Source organism: Pelobates fuscus, chromosome 5 (assembly GCF_036172605.1).
Source record: "Pelobates fuscus isolate aPelFus1 chromosome 5, aPelFus1.pri, whole genome shotgun sequence".
NCBI lineage: Eukaryota > Metazoa > Chordata > Amphibia > Anura > Pelobatidae > Pelobates > Pelobates fuscus.
Genome location: NC_086321.1, coordinates 278,178,661 through 278,199,587, shown reverse-complemented (window position 1 = coordinate 278,199,587; position 20,927 = coordinate 278,178,661). Strand labels below are relative to the sequence as shown.

Genomic DNA, 20,927 nt, shown 5'->3' with positions numbered 1-20,927 from the left:
GAACCATTGAAAAAATAAAGTGTATTCAAAAATGACTATTGTGGTACAAAAGAGGCCACATATAAAAAAAACGACAAATACTTGCCCCATGTAACAGAGCACAGATTAGTGGAAAGGGGCCTTGACTGATTGGTTGACTAGCTAATATGGGTTAAGCTAGTATAAATAGGCAGCCATTTTATAATTGTTTTAATCTGCTTACCTGGCCAAATTTGTCCCTTCTTCCCTCCCTCTCTTTAGGTTAGGTGTCCATGGGAATTTAGTCCCCGTTTTCTCACAGAGGAAAGGTTAGTGAGTGGAATGTTAGGGGTGAAAAGGGGTCTTTTTGCTAATTCATAAAAGGGCAATATAGTTATTCAATGGGTTAAGAAGGGATGTTAATATGGTACATAGTACTTTTGGTAGGTTTCGAGCTCGTTGGTGACTTAGAACCTAGCGGGTGTAGGGGTATCCAGGTATACCCATACCATGGTTATTGAAGTATATGCCACTTTACTTATTTATGGTTATGAAAGTAATTGTTTGTTATATGTTCATGTTTATTATTTACAGGTATGGGTCATTGCCTTTCAGGACTTGGAGTGATATCTTATGTTGTATGTTGGGGGTTGTGGGGCAATGACATTACTTTTTATGTTATTTACAAGTATTATTATTATTATTATTATTATTGTTATTATGAAAAGATGGGGACATATTGACCCATATACCACTAGTGTGCGTGTTTTATTGGGTTAGGTATGATGGGTGGGTTATTTCCACCTGCTCATATGGCGACGATGCGTCTGTCAAGTATTATCAACACTTTTCAAAAAATCCAGCAAGCAAGGTATCGATTAAGTTTAAACAAATGGAAAGGAAAGATATGTATTACCAAGTGTTAAAATGGTTGGCTTCATGCTCATAACCTCCAAAAGGGTGAATTAAATCATAGTAAAAAGAGGCCTAGGTCTGAAGGAACCAGAATAATCTTTACAGAATAATCTTTAAAAAAAAATCTTTATACAGTATGGACCTTAAAAATGCATACTTCAATGAAAAATGTATTGCAAGAAGTTCAAAATAAATATAAAAAAATACAAGGAAAAACAATAATAATAATAATTATGATTATTATTCAATGTACAAAAGACTTAAAGTTTAATACAAAATATTTCATCTACTTTTGGATCCATAATAATAATAACAATTCAACAGCTGGGTCAGGATACTTGAAGACAGCAAAGACAAAGACTAGGTGGAGTCAAAACCAGAGTATCAACAATGCACATTAATGTGTTGTTGGCCAAAATGAAGCCACAAAAGGGGCAGGTACAAACCAATGAAGGGTTTAAACAGGTAACTATATTTCATCATCATTGCATCTCTGTGCATTTGTAAAAGACACAAGTGCTGGCAGGACATAATAGGCAAAAACAGAGTTGTGTGGAGAGGTGCAAGCTATAAGGAAAGTCCTAGGAAATTGGGGCCCACTGTTGAAATTATGCTTAAAATGGTTTATATTGATTCCAGAATTCCTGACAGGTAATGTTACACATGGATAATGTGGTGAAAATTACTCATCCTCATTATCTGTCTATATCCAATCAAGATTTTAACACAGGAATAGCCTTAGAGTATTGGACAAAGCCTCCCCCAGTAATATTCTCACCAACCAGGTGGCTACACAGTGTCTGGTTATGGGTGGCAATGAGAGACCCATTGTTGTTAAACCACCCCAAACCGTTTTGATAGAAAACCAGCAGATGGAGTCCATAGTCTCACAGCACCATAACAATTGCATGATCTAAGAGTGTCACTTCAACTGTTAAAAAATATGGCAATCTGATGCTGTGATTAAATCTAAATAATTGTGATAACTAGCTATTTCATTTATGGCAAAGTAGTCTTGTTGTACTGTAATAGCTTCTGTTTTGGGATATCGACTATAGCAACACCTCATAATCACAAGGCTTAGAAACCTTTACTGAGAAATTGTCCTCTTCCATTCCTGTATTAATAGTTCCATCCATGAAGCCAAAGTAAAGGTTATTGATGGCTTGGGGACAGGAACTACATTTTGATTTTATTCACAGATAAGAAGTGACCAACAGAGGGAAAAAAGGAAGTGCAGTAAACACGTTATCCCAGGTTTGAATCCCAGTTCAATGTATGCCCTGTTTGTGCCAAGACTAAATGGCAGTGTGATGTCAGTTGTTAAATATTTAGTACATATTGAAAGGAAAATGGAGTTTGAAAAAAAAAAAAAAGGTTAACTTAAACTAAAGGTGATTTGTTTAATGGTCAATCCAATGGATGTAATCTAATTTTACAAGCAATTATTTTCCATTAATTTTATTTTAATCTATGGGATACCTGATGATGACTAAAGCTCCACATTGGCCTTAGTAAACTAAGTGATAGTCCTCTAGTTTTAATCTGTGAATTATCACATCACATTTTGGTCATACATATTTTTTATGGAATAAACCCTACATTGACAGAAATTACTTGGAGTAGTTTAAAATAAAAGTAAAATAAATATATATTATTATATACAAATATGTGTTCTTATCTAGTACATATAATAAGTAGACTTGTGCAGGGTTAAATAATTTGGTTATTTTAAAACACTTTGACAAAAAAAGTTGATTTGACAGAATTTCATTCATGTTGCCATTCGGTAAAGTCATTCAGACAATGAGAACAGCAGGAAAAGAGGGGAATATGACTGTGATGACATGCAAAAATAAATACATAATATAAACAATTTTTTTATGACAATTCTGAGTTGGCAAAATCAGATTATTATATTCATAGAATAAAAAATATTAAAAGGAAGTCAGATAATCTGAACATGAATGAAACACAAGCATGTTCAAGCTTGCATCACACATGACTGTTCAGAAATCCTTCCAATCACCCGAATGTTTCGACTTTGGCCGACTTGAAGTTTGGTCTGAAAGTAATCTCTGTGCCTAATAACAAGTAACAAAATAGAAAAATAATCACCGCTGTTCTATTTCAGTAAAATATTTTATATGTAACTGACAATACCAGCTCTTACACCAATATCTTTATAAAACTGCTTGAAAGTGAAGTTCCAACCAGCTATTTATTACATTTTCTAGATATAAATCCGCAATTGCGCTATTCCTAGAAAATTCCCTTCTTTTGCTTTTACTGTAAATTAAATTCTCAAAAACTAATCTTTTTTCGGAGAGCAGCTTAGAGAGTCACTAAAGTGAAACTTTTGTTCTCCTTGACAAGATGTTTAAATCATCGCTCTGCTGCTTAGCCAGTCCCCTGGGTATTGGACAGAATAAGTGTTAATCAATCTCCATACAGCAGATTAGAAGTAAATAAGCAAAAATCAATGCACCATTAAAAACACAGTATTTGTTTCCACTTTCTTTTCCCCAATATCAGTATTTTCACAATGATGTGTTCAAATGCATTTACAAGAGTGCACACATTTTTCTTACAAATTCTCTACTAACAATGTAAACAAATTTGTGCTAAAACTGGAGGGATTTCTGGGAAACAGACATACAAGTATGTTACAGTTTACAATTGCATTCAGAACTAGATTTCATTCCTCCTTTATTATAGCAAATACTAACCATACTATTTTTAAACTAGCACAAAAAATAAAATATAATAATAACTGAAATGGTGATTCAGCTGCAAAGAATGTAATCTACTTATTACCATAAATTATTATATCTTAGCGCTACTGATCCAAAATATGCATCTATGTTTATCTGAAATGCAAATGGTTTTCATATTATCCATTATTATTATCTGATCTTTAATGCACATTTTAATGTGCAAGCATGGAGATCATTTGTTCCACTTACCATCAGTGGTAGGGCTATATACCATGTATAATATATATAAAGATATTTGAAATTTTACACATGAAAAAATATATAAAGGTGTGTAATTATCATTTTATTTGAGGAGGAGAATCTGAATAAACTATTTTAATGCTTCAAATTAAGGAAAGCATGCTATTTTTTAATTGATGTCAATGCTACTTACCAGGGTGGGATAAAAATATGATAATGCAGTCCGCAGACTCTAACCACTGTAAGTTCACTGAAGGCATTATTCATCGATTTGTGCTATAGATTTGTCAATATTTGCCAACACTCTAAAACTGATGTTCATATAGGAGCAAAATATATTTAAAAAATATGCTCCCTTTAATTCACCAGGTGAAGATAAATTAAAGCAGTAAAATGAGTAAATGACCATACTATTCTCGAATGACTTACAGAAGGTAAATGAATTACAAATTAGCACTGCTTATGGATTTAAATTCCATTACTGAAAGCCATGAAAGCTGTGAACCCTCTAAGTGATATATTCAACATAGCTTTATGTTGGTCAGTAGATCATCCCTTTAGATTTCAAATAAATGTATTTTTTCAAGAACAGAATTTTTTTTCTTAACTACAGTAGGATGAAAGACCATATGGAATCCAAGGGCTTTAGAGGTCATGCTGTTACATGCAGTGCATGCACAATAATTATTCAGGACACAATTAATGACATACAGATTGACTCCCTTATGTATAAAATCGAAGGCTGGACTGGTTCACTATTTGCTTAATGGAGCTTGAGCAAATTATAGCAAGTGGGATAATTCAAGGGCTCAAATGCTAGAACTCCTTATGTTTTAATGCCAGGAAACAGCCAATATAAATGTCCAAATAAGCATCCATTCATAAGACCCTTTTCAGATAGATTAGTACATTTAGTGGCTGGCTTTTAAATTAAGTCATTGTCTGTGCACGTTTGCATGAAATCATTTTGGAAAAAACAACACAGATATAATACATGCAAATAAATGCTGCACAATATCAGATCTGGCAGTCTTTACAACGGAAAGTAATTACTGAAGACAAAGAATCGAAGAAAGGAGTCATTGAAGGGTCAGTCATCGTAAAGGTTATGTTGGGTAGTATGCATGGAATTATTGTTAAAGAGTGTTAGGTTTTTATTAAGCGCAACTTTTCTGACTTGCAGTATATTTCAATAAACATTTCAAAATCCAATGAAGATGGCCAAATTCCATCCAACCGAATATGTGTAATCTGGGCCTTGATTTAATAAGCTTTGCAAATGATTCAATACTGTTGAAACATTTCCAAATTATTTATCTATGAAACTTCGCATACACTTTAATGTTGACTTCTGTAGATGAATACCTTGAAAATGTTTCTAACTTAATTGATTCATTTGCAAAGATTATTAAATCAAGACCTTGGTTGTAATGCTCAGTGTCTGGTTTAAAATTAGTGCCTTAGTGGACTAAGCACCAATGTTCTACTGAATCTGAGCTGAATCCATCCAGTAGAATGCGCATTTACAAATGATCAATCACTTGCTTTTAAACAGCCATCCCATTATAAAAGTAATAAAAGACCATGGGGGTCAGTATGACACCCATATGAGTAATAGGGAGGTTTTAAACTTCCCTTATGCTCCCATCTGCCATGGGAGAATATACAATGAGCAGGCAATGGCTCCTCACGGTAACTATAAATTTTAGACATAACCGCTATTGCTGCTCAGTTGCTAAATAGGCCCTATCCGATGTAAATGCCTGAAAATAAAGAGGGTTACCTGGAACAGGTCCCGCACCCCCTCCTGGGCATAGAGGAGGCCTTATATTAAATAATGGGATAATTGTCATTGTCCATTCCTGCCCCCACCAGTGGCCAGTGGGTGGGGGCTGTTAAATAAAAAATCATGGGGACATCCTAATATACCCCCTGCTCCCACCTGTGATCAGTGGGTAGAGGCTACTTGTTAAAATAAATGGAAGACCTATTGTGGGCAATGGGTGGAGGTTATTAATTTGATAACAAGGGAGGACCTAATGTTCCCACCCATGGGTGATGGTATAGACTAGCAATAAAATATAGTAGCCTTTTAGATATAATAGATTATAGAAGCATGTCAGAGTGCTCTGCTGAGATTTCAAAGCATGATATAGCCTTTTTTACAGGCTTTTGCTACAGTGAGAGGTACTTGTGCATAAATGCACATGTATTTATTTTTGTTGTGCCACAGTTTTATTTTGTGATTTGGCTCTTTTTTTTCTTTCAATACCATTGGTTATTAATTGTTTTTTTTTTTTTTGTGTGACTGAAGAAAAGAAGATTTAGGAAAAAAAAAAAAAAAAAGAAGACATCTAAAGGTAAGTATAATTTCTTTATCACAGATTTTGGATTTTTTTAGCTCCTCCCCCTTCAACTATTATTGGGATAAGCAGGATTTTCTTTTATGAGGGTGGGGATTTGGACCTGGGAGCCCCAACTCATCCGGCTGTTAAGAAATGGACATTGGCTAGAATTTTTAAGGGAGTGGTCAATGGTATGTCCACCCCTTCTATATTTTGTTAGTAGCCCTCACTAAATGCTCATGTGTAGGTGTTAGGGAGGCATTAGGCTTCCCCATTTATTATTAAATGAAAAGCTCCCACCCACTGCCAATTTTAATAAGAAGCTCCACTCGCTGACCAGGATGCCCACTATTTTTCTTTTAAAGTCCCACAGGGGAAATAGTTTGGATTTTTAAACTTTGAAGCATCGGGCACAGATTTGAACAATCTCTAGATTTCAGATATCCGGATATCTAAAATTCAGATAGGCTGAAAAAGAAAGCTTTAATGGTCCTAAAGATCACCAGAAGTAATGGAACAATATATCCAAGATGCTCAGAGATTCAACAGCTAGCTGAAGGAACATAGGAAATGTCCTTCATAAACAGTTTGGATGCTTAGGATTGCCATCACTAATCCAAATTAAAGGACCACTATAGGCACCCAGACCACTTCAGCTTAATGAAGTGGTCTGGATGCCAGGTCCCTCTAGGGATAACCCTGCCTGCTGTAAACATAGCACTTTCAGAGAAACTGCTATGTTTACATATAGGTTAATCCAGCATCTAGTGGCTGTCTCACTGACAGCCGCTAGAGGCGCTTCCCCGCTTCTCACTGTGATTTTCACAGTGAGAAGACGCCAGCGTCCATAGGAAAGCATTGAGAATGCTTTCCTATGGACAGGCTGAATGCGCGCGCATTACACACACATAGATACACACAACTTTACATATGTATACACCAACATATACACACACACACCCTGACACACCGATGCACATACACAGATGTGTGCACACACACACTGACAGAAGAACACTGATATATATACACACACACACACAAACTCATACATATACATATACACATACTCATACATATACATATACACATACTCATACATGCACACTCATACACACACACACACTCATGCAAACACACACATACTCATACACACACTCATACACACACTCATACATACTCACTCATACACACGCACACACACACTCATATACAATAATACACACACACATGCTCATGCACACAATCATACACATACACACACACACACACACACACACACTCATACATACATACACACACAAGTGATATTTGTTTATATCTCCAGCCACCCTCCTGTTAGCTTACCTTGTATGTCCAGGAGGGTGGCTTGGACTCCTGCTGGCTGCTGTGTGTGAGGGCTCTGGAGCAGCTCTGGACTGCTCCACTTCCCTCATGCTGCAGCTGCCTCCTCTCCCTCCCACGCTGTCTCTCTGCATGATGCTGGGAGGAAGTGACAGGCTGTCACTTCCTTCCAGCCGGCCAATATTACAGATGCCCGTTTGCAGTCTTAAAGGACTGCGGCACCTGACTGGCCCCTGCTAAGCAATTATGTGTGCCTGTTGCGCCACCCTGGCACACAGTTTGGGAACCGTTGGTGTACCTTATTGGACTGATCTAAATTGCCTAAAAAAATACAATGGCAGTAAATATCACCATGTATTGTCCAAATATGTAGTTTTTTTTTTGATAATGGAAGAATATTAAAACACTAATTATTTCTCTATTTACTTTCAAATAGCATTAAAATTCAAAACACTTAAATAATTATTTTTAAAGACAGAATTAAGTTCACATTTAAGGCAAACGTATTCTCTTTAATATACTGTAATTTATTTTATCTCCTGTACTTTATATGTTCTGAACACGATTTACAATGCTATATTCTTACAAATCATTATTTTATAAAATTGAAGCTATTTTCTAATTATACTAATCTATATTCAAACCAACAAAATACATATTAATTTTAGGAAGTGTAAATAAAACCTACTCTTCTTGTCTAACTAACACATACTTAAAAGCTGAAGGGTAGAACAGAACAGCCCATTCTAACATCTATAATTGTCACCATCCAATGTGTTTCCTGGGTGCTTCTCTTTTATTTTCTTATAACATTCCTGCTGTTTATTTATGGTATATTGTGAATAGTAACACGAAGAAGCAAACCATCTGGTCTTCCTCTGCCAAATACTATGTGAAACTTGCCAGTAAATTCAGCTGGTACTGAGGACACTCTTTATTCACTCACAATAAAATCCTTCCCTGTTTGCTTTAACAGGTTCAATTTCTGACTTCCTTTGTCATCCTTTAATAAAATCAAAATGCTGATTCCAAATATAAAAACAAAATAAATAGTAGTATGGTTCATGCACTACTTAATTATTTTTTCCAATTAATATTAACAGCGTCTAGTCTTCCAGCTGCTGATGCAATTGCTATTAAAATGAATTGGTATGTAATATATATAGGGCTCACAATTTCCACTCGTCACTGGCCACTGGCAAGAAAAATTGTAGCCCAGTTTGGTAGAAATTCACCCCTGGGGAGTGTGCCATGTATCATCCAGGCTTGCAGTGGTTAGTAGATTTGGAATTCTAAATATATATATATATATATACACACATAGTGTAGATTGGATTAGCCGTATTAGCCTAATAGACAAGATGCCCAAATACCAGAGTATTACAGTATGCAATGATACCTTTTTTATCGGACTAACATAATACTTAAAAGACAAGCTTTCACAAGTTTTCCTCTCTTCCTCAGAACTGAAAGCTTGTCTTTTAAGTATTGTTAGTCCAATAAAAAAGGTATCATTGCATACTGTAATACCCTGTTTTTTCACATTTATACATATCCAAATTAAAGGAACACACACATTAACCACTATAACACACTGTTGTTATGGTGCCCACCTAGGGTAATTGGTAAATCATTTGTGAATGATTTTACAACTTCCCTGTGAGTTGAGTGGTCTCCTGTGGATCTGGAAGCTCCTACAAAGAGATTCTGTTAGCTCCACTAAGCTGAGCCCTGCCACACGGGTCTGGCTCATTATCGGAAAGGATTAGATGAGTTCTTTCAAACAATGAGCTAAGCCTTGCACAACCGGACTAGCTTAGTTAGAGAGTTTCCAGTTGCACAGAAAGAGGTGGACGGTATTTGACCCAGGTAAGCTGTTAAATCATTCGCAAATAGTATCATTACTTATTGTTAGAAAGGCACCAGGGCACTCCTGGCACCATAAACATTACAGCATTCAGTGGTGCCTGGAGTGTTAATTTAAAGCCTACAGAATTGCAGAATTTAAGCTAAAATAGCTGATTTAAAATACTTTTAAATACGTTTCAGCTAATAGAATACACTGAAGCTTGGGCTACATGTATTTTTTTCCATTATCTAAACCTGGAAACTAGTGCAAAATTAAATAAAAATAAACAAGTTCTAATATATATTTTAAATAAAGTTCAACATATAAAACAAACATAAATAACACATGATAAAAATAAGTAAAATACTTTTTGTAATCTAAGTAAGGCGCGTTAATTCTTACCTTATCCCGAATACCTTGTCTCATGGTTTCTCTTTCGGCCTCCATCTTTGCGTATTTTGCTTTCCTTTCCTCTTCTTGTTGGCGCAGAGCTTCTTGTTGTTCCTCCATTTTCTTCTGTGCATCAGGATCTTTTTCTTCATCTCCCCCAAGCATTTTACCCATATCTTTTGTAGCCCCTGAAAATAAATAAACAGAAACATTTAGTAATTTAATAAAATGAATTACACTAATATTTTGTGCTGGATGAAAGGCCCATGAAATGCATTTATTTGTTTTTAATCTATAAAAACGTAAAGTAGTAACATATAGCTCTAATTATTAATTTTGCTGAACTCTCTTAGCAATTGAATTTGAATATTTCTGATGAAGAATGGTACAGTATATTCAAGAGTTGCCATGACATAACAACTTGCCCACTCATTAGTAGCTCATATCTTAACCACATTATACCCCAGAATATGTGCATTGGAGCATTCCCTCTATTTTTTAGAGGGAGTGGAAAGAGAGGTACTTTTGCAATGCATGTTAATGTCAGTGTGCTTTATGTGTGAATTCTACATTTAAGTGTGTAAATGATGTATGGGTAGTATGGAGATCATGTGATCAGAGTGCAATCTCTGTTAATGGTATGGAGAGAATGGGTACTGTAAGAAGGATTTTGTAGGTTATCCATGAATGCTGGAAGCCAGGTTGCAGAATTACCCCGATGCTTAAAGCAGTTAAAGCACAATGTGAATTGTAGTTTTAAAGCCAGCTCTACATATTGGACACTCCTGCTGTATACAATTTGTGTTTACTATTTTATATGTTCTACCTTCTTTTTTTACAGGATTAGTATCTTTCTATTACTTCCCCATACTTTCTCTGTCTTAGATTTCTGCCACAGATTTACCGGTCCATCTCTCAACTTGTGTGGAGCTATGTGTAAGAGAGGATTCTTCTATAGCTAACATTGCAGCAGGAAAAAACTGTTTGTGAGCTCTTCTGGGAACCTAGGTAAAAGTAGGATATATGCAATGAAGGTAGCCACTTCTCATGAGTAGTGGCTGTCTTGCCAGATTGCCTGGAATTTAAATGGTCTAGTTGGTAACTGGAGGTATGGCTTTTTGAAGCCCTTCCTAGTATCAAATGTCTCAAGGGTGCAGTTTGTTTCAGCAAGGCTGGCAAAATGCTGCCCCTCCACATAAGAATTACAAACCTTTAAAAAAAAAAAAAAAAGAGCATGTTGGTTCTATTATTTATCACAAGATAAGGAACTTTGAGGAACGTTTGTTACAAACTTATAATGCAGAAGGAGAGGGATTTGGCATTTGTTGCACAAAAACAGATCTTAAAAATATTTTCTCCATTAGGTGAGGACCATTACTGAAGCAGAGTAATAGACTAGATTTGGAGTGACATTGCTAAATGATATGTAGCCTATATATACAAAGGGTTTAGAAAGCGTTAACCAGACAAAATTATATTACTTATAATGCCTTTAAAATTAAACTAATTACATTATTTTATGAAAGTTATTATTACTTTGAACAATAATTTAATTGTAACTTTTATAGAAAAGAAACAATATTTTAATCTGTTCTGTAACCTTTATTCCAGCACTGACTGAATTCTTTTTATGTGCTTTTCAGACGTGGAATCTTAATGGAAAAGCACTAATGAAGTTTTAAAAATATATATCTAACATGGATGAAAGCTTCAAATTGTAGCTTTTAACAGTAAAAACTATTAAGGAATAAGGACAGAAATTCACTTATCCAGTGAATCAAGCTGTTGTCTGTGAAAGAAAATGTAACCTTAGCAGTTTTCAGTTTCTTTATTTCCAACCCCAAATTATACATTTTAAATATAGGTGCGCAGGTAATTTATATAAGAACATGTAGTTATATTAGCACTGTATGTGTTAGCTCTTTCAAATAATGCTAATGGAGAAGCAAATCTGTTTGCATTATGATTTAGAGCTTGATATGTTCATGAGATTCACAGTTGTACATGAGAGCATTTTTTTTTTATTTTTTTTTTGCTACAAGTGCACTCAGCCTTCTAAATACCATGAAGGTTATTTCTAAAATGCGATTTTATGTCAAACAACTGAATTGGTAGAAATTAGCAGGACTACTCTATTGATATATAGAGACTGTTCTACTTTTAATATATTCAGGGTTATTTACTAGATTTAAGCATTTTCGCTGATGGGAGATACGGCCAAATATGGGTCGAATGGCGTTTAAACCGAAAAACGGAAATCCAAATAGACTTTTGCCTGAATTCCAAAACAACCAAACTGGACAACTTTGACCCACCTATATTTGGAATTGCTTTGATACTGTCATATTATTTTTATAAAATGTTCCTATTTTGCATTGAAGAAAACTAAATTGCCTGAAGTCATATACAGCAGCAATGACCAATTATATGGAAGATCAAATACATTCTTGTAGGCAAATGCAGGTTCGATTCCTGCACAAATCATAAATTACATTTCGAAAGCTGGACTTACAGGAAGTGAAATAAGCGCCCAATATAGTGATTAAGAGAAGATATTTAAAAAACCTTATTTTTCTTCAATTAAAATTCCAGCCTGGAACACAAGTAAGTCAGAAAACATCAAGTAGATTATGGTTTTCTACACATTTCATGCCTCTGGTTCACTGGTGTTAGTAGTGGAGACAGGGAAATGCATCAAATGAAACCCAGGATAGAAGTGCTTACAATAGGTGGTTTTTAGTCATGAGCAATAGTGGTTATACTACTTGGAGTTTGCAGCGGACAAAGTGCTACATAGGTAAGAAACGCGTAAGTGCCATCTACCTGTTTCTTTACCTGTTTGCGTTCTTCGAGCCTGTAATTTTACATTAATAAATAAAGGTATTTTTATGTTTTTTTTTTCAAGAAAACAATGGGAAGTTTTAAAAGCTGGACTTCCAAGAAAAGAAAAAAAAAAACGATGTTGGGCAAATTTTTCTCTCTTTTTTGAAGTCCAGCTTTCAAAACTCTATATATTTGCATCAAAGCTGGACTGCTAACTCTTCTTCTTTAATATTGTTTTTTTATTATTAAAATAAAGTTTAGAGGCCTTCTTTCCACCTGCATTGTCATTGACGGCTGTACTAGCACTTAAAAGGAACAATCCAAAAATCATGACAGCTGCAGTTCGTGCCCTGGAACCACCCATTGCAAGCGGCCAAAACATTTTGAATGGTCTTACTTCTTACCTGGTATCACTGGATGCTACTCTCCACCTCCATTACTATCTCTAGAGAGCCAGAAGTTTCTAATCTGCTTTCCTGAGCTAAAAACTGCAATGTGATCAGTTGGTTGTCTCAGTCAATCAGTTAAGCATTACACCAGAGGGCTTAGTTTAGCTCAGTAGAAGCTTCTGGCTCTCTGACATCAGTAGTCGAGGAAGTAGATGCACCTGGCTGACCAGAAGTAAAAAGTCAAACTATTTAAAAATGGTTGACTACTTACATTGAGCGGCAAGCTCAAGTGATTATGATGCTTGATGTGTAAACTTTAAAACAATCAATAAAGGCCAATGCAAATGGTTGAATTACAAACAGTGTTCATGCATTAATGGTTCATCAGAAATGTTTTCCCACATATTTCTACTGGACAATTTTTAAGGAAGCCAAACTACCACATATTAGACTACCTTAACTAAAACAATTTTTAGACAAAGTGATACAGAAAACCCAATTTATTAGCCGTGTATAAGTCTAATAAATACTTAACCAGGATCTCAAAAGATGCTCATGATAGAAATCAAGGAAGCCAGAAAATGTGTCTGCTGATTAAATTGATTTATGAAGAACTTTTTTTTTTTTTTTTAGCATTTTTAACCACTTTAATATTACAGAGATAATAGAAAGCAGAAAATCTGTATGTGGTTTTATGTTTTTTTCTTTTTTTTAAAGTATCATTAGTAGCTCAACAATAACAGCTGGGGGATATTACTCGTGTTTATTATTTCACATTTTCATTTATTTGTAATAACAGGAAATTATTTGTTAAGTGTCTTGGCACTGTATTATTGAGCCTATGCCAAGATTTAAATGGAAGACTACAAAACACTACATACACAGGCTAAATATATGTGTATATTGTTTTGGATACTACAGAACATTTGAGATTACCACTTGTTAATATTTTACTACACATCACCCATTTTGAAGCACATACTGTCCCTTAATGACAACATTGAAATAAGCAGTCTGATTGCCATTTCTTACATCATACCACCTGCTACCGCTCTAAAGCACTATTGCACTATTTGTAGTATAGTATAAAATAGTTAATTATTTAATAACCTGTTATCCTCCATTACATAGCTGCAGCAAATACATTGTAGTTCTAAAATAATGGTATGTGAAAATACAAATACATAACTTGTGATCATATCAATTTAAGCATGTCATGGAACTGCCCTATCATTTTTATGATCCTCTTGTTAAGCAATCTCTCCTGTTTTGTCTTCAGTCATCTTTCAAAGTGAAGAGTTTGGAGAAGGTGTTTTTAAAAAGCTTCAATTCCCTTGTGACAGACATTTTACCTCCAGGCAAATGTTTTTAAAATATCAAATTCCATCAGGAATTCTTCTGTCAGAGTGGCAAGAACACAATTGTGTAGACTCTCTAAAATCACTATAAAGCCACCTCTTTAGGTAACCTGAAAAAGACAATAGAATTCTACCAACTCTTATATAGATACCATTAAATAGTTTTATTGATCTAAATTGATTTTCACATTTTCTATTATGCATTAAAATGCTTATCTATTTACTTAAGGGGACACCCTGGGTATCTAAAGATGACAAATCATTTTATAGATTATGAAGAAAAACTCATCATGTTATCAGGAATACTCCCAGGTGTATAGTATCAATAGAAATTAAAATATAAACCCAGTGCAGAATCGCTGCAGAATCATCTTGCATATCCAGCTATAATGTACTTCTTTGAATATCACATACTAAAGTATATTTCGTATTCTGTGTGCATGAAAGTGGCGATAACAAATTTCAACTATAATGAAAGTAAGTGATTGAGATGCTATGAGCTTAAATGGAATTCATAAACTTTTCAAATGAAAAAACATACAACAGAACCTAAGTGCTTTTTACATCACATGGAGATCAGGAAAACACTCCAGACACTTACTGAATCCTAGAGCAGTGATCCCAACCCTGTCAAGGAATACCAACAATGTAGGATTATACTATTTGTTTCACTGCTATTCCAGTGTGAATAGTGAAAAAAAATCTGAATAGTTAGTGTGCCTGAAGGAATGGACGGAGACATTTAGATTTATATTTGTTTTATTTGCCTAATATGTTTTGCTGATATTTTTCAAGAGAAATGTGAGAAATAAAATAAGAATTATAAAAGAAAAGATATAATAAGGTCAATATACAAGATAATTTTAAAACAAGATTAATCATAGATATTAAAAGTGACAGACCAAACTCCCCGTTTAACGCACCGCAAACAACCGCAAACAGTCCATTTGCACAACCGCAAACTCCCCATTTGCACAAGGTTGGATACCAAGCTAGCCATGTCCCGTTCCTTGTCCTCACTGATGTCATTGAAGGTCTCTTCCTCCACCCAGCCACATACAACACCAAGGGTCCCCGAAAGGTGACAACAAGCCCCTGTATTTTTTTTTTAAATGTACACTACTGTTACACCAGATATGAGTTGCACTGGTGTGACACTGTGTCCTGGCAGGCCCTGAAACGCACACGTGTGAAGGAAACTGACTGCTATTATTTCACAGATACAAATACAAATATATACAAATTTCTAGTTTTTTTTTTTAATGTACACTACTGTTACGTGTGAAGGAAACTGCTATTATATTACAGTCAAAAATTTATTTATTTTTTTAAATACAAGCTATTGTCACACCAGATATGAGTGGTGGCACTGGGCAAGTGGGCACAGTATACACTGTGAGTCTGACACACACGCTGGCAGGCAGGCAACTGCAATTAGATTACACAGAAAAAAAAAAAAAGCAGACTGATGTTCTAGCCCTAAAAAGGGCTTTTTGGGGTGCTGTCCTTACAGCAGAGATCAGATGAGTCCTTCAGGACTGTAGTGGACACTGAATACACTAGCCTAGCTATCGATTTCCCTATTAAATCAGCAGCAGCTACACTGTCCCTCCTCTCACTAAGAATGCAGCTTCCGGGGGGCGGGGCCTAGCTGTCATGGAGGAAAGACGCACTTCGTGTGAGCTCCCTCAATATCTCACTTTAAACAGCTATCAATAAGTGAATTTCACCGAAGAAGGGGATGACCCAGCAATGTTGCTCCTACCTGACCGACCCGACATGCTTAATAGTGGTCAGCAACTCGACAGAGATTTACTTACCTCCGCGTGGCAAGTGTGCTTTGCCTGGTGCTCACCGGGTGGGAGAGGCGGCCGATCTCCCGATCCTGGGATGCCCAGGAGCAGCTACTTCCCGGCAGGAGCTCCGTTACCCCGCCCCCTCGGACCGGTGGGGGTTATCCCGGTCCACCCTTGAGATGCTGTCTGGAGCTAATGGACGCTCAGAGCACAGCCGCCCAGGCTGACATACTCATCTGCGTGTCTCTCCCAATATGGCGGCAGCCACGTGTCCTCCTGGTACCAGCAAAGCATGGCAGGATATTGAGTCTAAGCTGGACAGACTCTTTAATCAATTTTGGAAGCAAATAACAAGCAGGAAGCCCCAACAAGCTCCACCACAGCCCCAACAAGCTTAACCACAGCTAAGCGAAGCAGTCCTCATTAAAATCCACCAACGAAAAAGGCGTCGAAGATGGGACCGGAGGGACAAACAGAACTGCAGAGTCTGCCCCACATCAAGCACTCGCCTCCACCTTAAGCCACGACAATCCCGCACTGGACGTGAAGCACCACTGGGACAGATCCACATAACAAGCTTCCACCACCTCAAGCCGCGAACCCGGCACTCAGCCAGAGACTTGCCTTTGTTGTTCCAGGTATCAGGGACTCCCAGGGTCTGCACCTGGCTCCCAGAAGGGATCGGATGAGCACAAGCAGGAAACAGCAGCCTGCCAAGCATGTCCCACTATAGCCGATCCTCCACACCATGTCTTTGATCACATTAACTGCTCTCTGCACATTAACTAATCGTAAAGTAGCAAGCGTTTAAACATGTCATTATTTCACCTCCTAAAGAGTTTATTGTCGTAGTTCCTTACATGCCTTTACCTTAACCGTTCATGTATTATGTTATTCACTAGTCTCATCTCATGGGGTGACTCACACTTGATTTATAACTAGTGGTGGAGCTGCTGATATAAATACACAGTTGATAACGTGCAAGCTACACCCTAAACATGACAGCCATCTTTCACAACAATGTACTGCTATATACTCATACCCTCAGTGCAACTAGCCATGATATACACACGTTCAGCCTAGCATGCTCAAATATAACACACTTCTGTCTAAAAAAAAATAAAAAAAATAATGCAGCTTCAGAATTAATCTAAATTGTATGCTGTCTAGGAGGTGGGAGGGTCTGGGAGGGAGGGTATGCTGCTGATTGGCTGGAATGTGTCTGCTGACTGTGAGGTACAGGGTCAAAGTTTACTCAATGATGACAAATAGGGGGCGAACCAAACATCGCATATGTTCGCCATCCGTGGCGAACGTGAACAAGCGATGTTCGCCAGGAACTATTCGCCAGCGAACCGTTCGGGACATCACTAAGGCCAAAATGATAATCTGAACATTTTGTATCTGCACTGACACTATGGGTGGGATTAGTCTAAAATGCAAAGATTTAGGTTCTCCACAAAGTTGCACAAGAGACCTGAGTGAGGGCTAACTGAAGCCACTAACTTTTTGTCAATACTAAGTTAAAAGGTTAATTCAAATGTGGATCCTGTGCTCACTGTGCCTAGGATGGTATCAGCTACACCACACTGATGAGGCCCAAATAAGGCTGAAACAATCACCTGGTTTTGATGTATCGCGCATGCAGAGGGAACTGACCTAATGAGTGGGGTCATTCTGACATGCAGGGACTAGCCAAAGGCCAAGCTACCAAATATTTGCCCATTCTTAATGTTCTCATATTCTCTGTTATTCCTTCAAGGTTGTTAATAATCTCTATATTTACAGAAGGAACTGAATTCACAAACCACTTACTATTCATGAGACAGTGATTACAGTGTATGAGCATTCATACAGTGAACTGGGCATTTTACAGCAAAGAAGCAAAAGATGAAGTGCTCTGCATGTTTTTATGCAGTTACAAACCCAAGGTAGTTTGTATATAATCATGTACTACTTCCTTCACACAAGGCTGACATCATTTTGACAGACTGGCAGATAACTAGGGGTGTACTGGTCTACTTGCAGGAAGCTGCCACCACCATTGTGTTATGAGTGATTAAAATATATCTATATTTAATTAAGCGTAATGCTTTATAAATTGATTTTAATTCTTCATATTTTGGCATTTAAAGGGTTACTACAACCACCATGACCACGTCTGCTATAAGCAGTGGTCATGGTTGTAGGAATCGGTATGTGCAGAGATATATTCAGAGATATATTCACTTGTGTGCTGGGAGGGCTTCTTATACTCCCGGCACACATAACTTAGGCAGCCTGTAACTTTGTTCCAGGCTGCCTAATGTTAAATCTCTGTTTAAAATATGTCTATCATCAGCAAGCAAAGTGCACTGGCGACAGGCGATCTCAGCTTCTACCCTTGCAGGCAGCGCCTGAGATGCTTCGTCTGTCGCCGGATTCCAAGAAAATGTATTGCTTTTTTTACAAGATTTTAAGGGGGTTGGAGAGGACCCAATAGTATTGCCTAATAGAGCATTCAAGATTTAAAAAAGACGATTATTTAAAAAGTATTAGAGTAACTCTTGAAACCCTGTATTAGTATTAGAGTAACTGTGAAACCCTGACCACTACCTTCCATTCTAACTGAATAGGAGGGGCTCTGTCCTGTAGAACAGAATCAATAATGAGGATTTACGAGATGAGTAATCATATTTTTTTTTATAATTTACCAGAAGAAAAGTTAACTTTTTCATAAATACTTATATTTCTGTAGAATTGAACAAATTCATTAAAATCTTACTTTTATGTTTATGTAAACCATTTATTTGCATATATTAATTTATACACACTATAGATACATGCAGGGGCTGCAAAATATAGAGAAACAAGAATTGCAAAGAGACCATCAACATCTCTGATGAAGTATGCTAAGGCACAAAATGCATTAGTGTCTTCTGTTTGTGCTGTCCATACTGCTGTTTCCAAGCATAATGCTATAATTTTAATCACTAAGAATTAAAGGTATTTTGGTCTGATTGTTGTTCAGGACTATGTAGACCATTGTTTCAGGAGCATTTGGTGTCAAGAGTACAATGTAGGCCAATCAACGTGTAGGCTCTACTCACTCACTAGCATTAATAATGAGGAAATTAGCCACACATAATTCCGGGAGGCTGGGCTTCCTATGTGTCCTCCATGAGAGTTGCTGTTAGACATGTGCACAGAAAGTATACAGAAAATATTTTTCTGTGTTCAGATCATCTGATATTTGTTAAACATCACATTTCTATTCAATTCATAAAAATATTATAAAATTTCAGTCATTTAATGAATTGAAATTAAAGGGACACTGTAGGCATCTGGTATCTGACGCTGGCTGTCCTCACGCTCTGCATGAGGACCTCCAGCGTCAGATTTTTCCCCTTAGGAAAGCATTAATGAATGCTTTCCTATGGGGAAATCATAATGAGAGCACGCCCATTGCCGCGCATGCGCGTTAGGTCTCCCACGCCAACGTCAGTGTGGGTGTGGGCGGAGTCTGACCCAGCACTGAAAGACATCGGCACTGGATTCAGGTAAGTGACTGAAGGGTTTATCCCCTTCAGTGCCACGGGAGGGGGTCGTGAGGGAGGGGGACTTTGCACAGACCTATGGTGCCAGGAAAACGGCTTTGTTTTCGTGGCACTATAGAATCCCTTTAATTAATCTTTTTTGTAAAACAAGATAAATGCAAAATGAAAGAAAACATTACATATAATTGAAGGCTGAATAAGATTAATTTGCAAATAAATATTAAAACAAATGAAAACAAAAGAACTGGTTATCATTAATTGAATGTGTTTATTATTCTACTAAATATGTATAGATTAGTAGTAGTACATATCAATTAATTAGAGATACTGTAAGGGGGGAATTGTGTTGTTTGCATGTGCAGTGATGGAAAAAGGATTAGGGGACCAAATCGACCATGGGGAAAAAGTGGGAGTGTAACAATAAAAAAATGGGTGTGGGAGAGGGTTAAAGTTTGGGGACGGGGGGGGGGGGGGGGTTCGTTCGTTGCATGCAAATGAGTGATGGAGGGCAAAACAAAGAAAAGTGAAAAATATTTTCTTATGCTTATGCATTTGCTTATATTTCTGTTTGAAGGGTGTGGGGAAGTACCGTATATACTCGAGTATAAGCCGAGTTTTTCAGCACATTTTTTGTGCTGAAAAACCCCAATTCGGCTTATACTCGAGTCAGAGTCTGTATTATGGCAATTTGCATTGCCATAATACAGACAGGGGGGAGAGAGGGGCTGTCAGAGCTGTAACTTACCTTCACAGCAGCTCCTGTCAGCTCTCTCCTCATCCGCGCCATCCGTTCAGCACCTCGGTCAGCTCCCAGTGTAAGTCTCGCGAGAGCCGCGGCTCTCGCGAGATTTACACTGTGAGCTGACAGAAGAGCTGAACGGACCGGCGGAGGAGGAGAGAGCTGACAGGAGCTGCTGTGAAGGTAAGTTACAGCTCTGACAGACCCCCTCTCCCCCCCATGGAACTACCAATGACACTGGGCCACCAGGGAAGGAGAGCCCCCCTCCCTGCCATGTATCAAGCAGGGAGGGGGGACGAAAAAAAATATAATAATAATAAAATAAAAAATAATATTTTAAATATATTTTAAAAATAATAATAATAAATTAGAATAAATAATAATAAAATAAATAAAAATAATAAAAAATATTACCATTATAATAATAAAAAAAAATAATAAAAATGCCCACCCCCCACCAAGGCTCTGCAACACACTGCACACACACACACACACACACACACACACACACTGCACACACTGCACTCA

At 36.9% G+C, this 20,927-nt stretch overlaps 1 protein-coding gene across 1 annotated transcript in view; it reads right to left on the bottom strand.

Moving 5' to 3' along the window:
• The window catches only part of CPLX1 (complexin 1), a 175,143-nt gene that overhangs the window by 38,284 nt on the left and 115,932 nt on the right, over positions 1 to 20,927 (bottom strand). Inside the window, exon 3 of the mRNA XM_063457278.1 lies at positions 9,771 to 9,946. Within this exon, the coding sequence (XP_063313348.1) occupies positions 9,771 to 9,946 (176 nt within the window). The remainder of the gene's footprint in view (positions 1 to 9,770; positions 9,947 to 20,927) is intronic.